This window comes from Propithecus coquereli, unplaced genomic scaffold (assembly GCF_000956105.1).
Source record: "Propithecus coquereli isolate 6110/MARCELLA unplaced genomic scaffold, Pcoq_1.0 Scaffold235, whole genome shotgun sequence".
NCBI lineage: Eukaryota > Metazoa > Chordata > Mammalia > Primates > Indriidae > Propithecus > Propithecus coquereli.
The window spans coordinates 374,291-376,111 of record NW_012147897.1 but is presented as its reverse complement, the minus strand read 5'-3'; the positions used below and the strand labels follow the sequence as shown (position 1 = coordinate 376,111).

At 42.6% G+C, this 1,821-nt stretch overlaps 1 protein-coding gene across 1 annotated transcript; it reads right to left on the bottom strand.

Annotated features, from left to right (window-relative positions):
* Nucleotides 1-531: 531 nt before the first annotated feature.
* LOC105811353 (olfactory receptor 52D1-like) lies at nt 532-1,476 on the bottom strand. Its single transcript, XM_012645535.1, has one exon. It carries the CDS (start codon nt 1,474-1,476, stop codon nt 532-534), a length of 945 nt encoding a protein of 314 aa, XP_012500989.1.
* Nucleotides 1,477-1,821: the final 345 nt, after the last annotated feature.

Sequence of the window (1,821 nt, the reverse complement as noted above, 5' to 3'; positions counted from 1 at the left end):
TGCCTCGCCCAAGCGAGGGTTAGAGGCATGCCCTCCCCTTCTACAATGCTCACCGTGTCCATTAGTTTTGAGTTTACCCCTACTCACAATCCCCTAATCCTTGGATAATACTACTACCATGTGAACATCATAAAATCACAGACACATACATGGATCAAAATTGTTTCAAACTGGTAGGTATATGCTATTCTGCATTTGTTATCTAGAGAATCTTCTTTTTATTTTTTTCCATAGTGCCTACTTATCCTTTCTCCTTTTCCTACACTGTTCACTCTCTAATTGTAATTATCCTCCAAAAGACACATGTTTAGAAGAAGACTAACGATCTTTTCTCCGATATTTTACTAAATGAGAAATCTGAAACAACTTCTTAGGTTAGAATTTTTGGAATTTACAGTCATCTGGTAAATAACAGAACTTCCAGATGATGAATGGACTTCAGGTTATGTGAGTGAGAACAGCTAGTTATTTTCATCATCTCTTGAATTTAGATTTATTCTTGAATCATCTTTTGTATTGATCTAACTAAAATCAAGCAACTTTGACCCTTAATATTCTAAGAACATTCTCCCGTATTTTCTTGGTCCTCACTCCATACACGATAGGGTTGAGAAAAGGGGGAACCAAAATGTATATATTTGCAATAAAAATATGAACATGTGCTGGCACATTTTTCCCAAAACGGTGAGTGAAAATGGAAAAGCCAGCTGTGGAATAGAAAACAAGAATGACACAGACATGGGAGCCACATGTACCCAAAGCCTTAAAGCTAGCTTCTCGGGAGGGCAGGCGGAATACAGAGCGTAGGATGAAGGCGTAGGATACAGCAATGAGAACAGCATCACATGAACCAATGATAGAAGCCATACTGAGGCTGTAACTCTTGGTGGCCCCTGCGTCCATACATGCCAGCTTCACCACAGCCATGAACTCACAGTAGGTGTGGGCAATGATTCGTGTTCTACAGTAGGGCAGCTGCTTGAGAAGGATGGGATGGGGAGAGAAGAAGGCTACGCCCCGACACACCACAATGATACCCATTATGATGATGCGGCTACGGGTGAGAATGGTGCTATGGTGCAGTGGGTCACAAATGGCCACATAGCGGTCAATGGCCATGGCCAGGAAGAAACCCGACTCCATGGCAGTAAAGCTGTGGATGAAGAACATTTGAGTCAGGCAAGCATCAAAGGCGATGTCATGGGCTCTGAGCCAGAAGAGGCAGAGCATGCGGGGCAATGTAGACGTGGAGAGGACCAGGTCGGTGACGGAGAGCATGCACAGAAACAGGAACATAGGCTCGTGGAGGCTTCGCTCTACCCTCACCACGGCCAGGATGGTCACATTCCCCACCACGGCCACCACATACATGGAGCAGAAGGGGATCCCAATCCAGGCGTGCAGATGCTCTAGTCCTGGGATGCCCAGCAGCACGAAGGTGATGGGAGTGGGGCGAGACGTGTTGAGAGGAGGCATTTTTTTGTTTCCTTTGCGTTCTATAGTTCTGAAAATAAAGTTGCTATGACAATGTGATCATAACCAGGTGCCAAAAAATATGGTGACTTGTTTCCGAAGGACCTTTAATTGACCGTTGTTAAAAACAATCTGGAGTATTTAATTTCTCTAGGAACACAATAATAAAATTATTTACAACTTACTAAATTATTGTTCTCACAAATACCAAAAAACAATTCTTGTATCATATCACAGTATCACAGGGACCTGTAAGTCACTTCGTCCATTTATTTTCAGTAAGAGATTCCATCTATAGTCATATTTTACTTCATTAAACAAATATTTACTGAGCAGTTACTCTATAGC

Coding starts and splice junctions, on each gene's coding strand:
- LOC105811353 (XM_012645535.1), bottom strand. CDS start 1,476: ATGCCTCCTCTCAACACGTCTCGCCCCACTCCCATCACCTTCGTGCTG.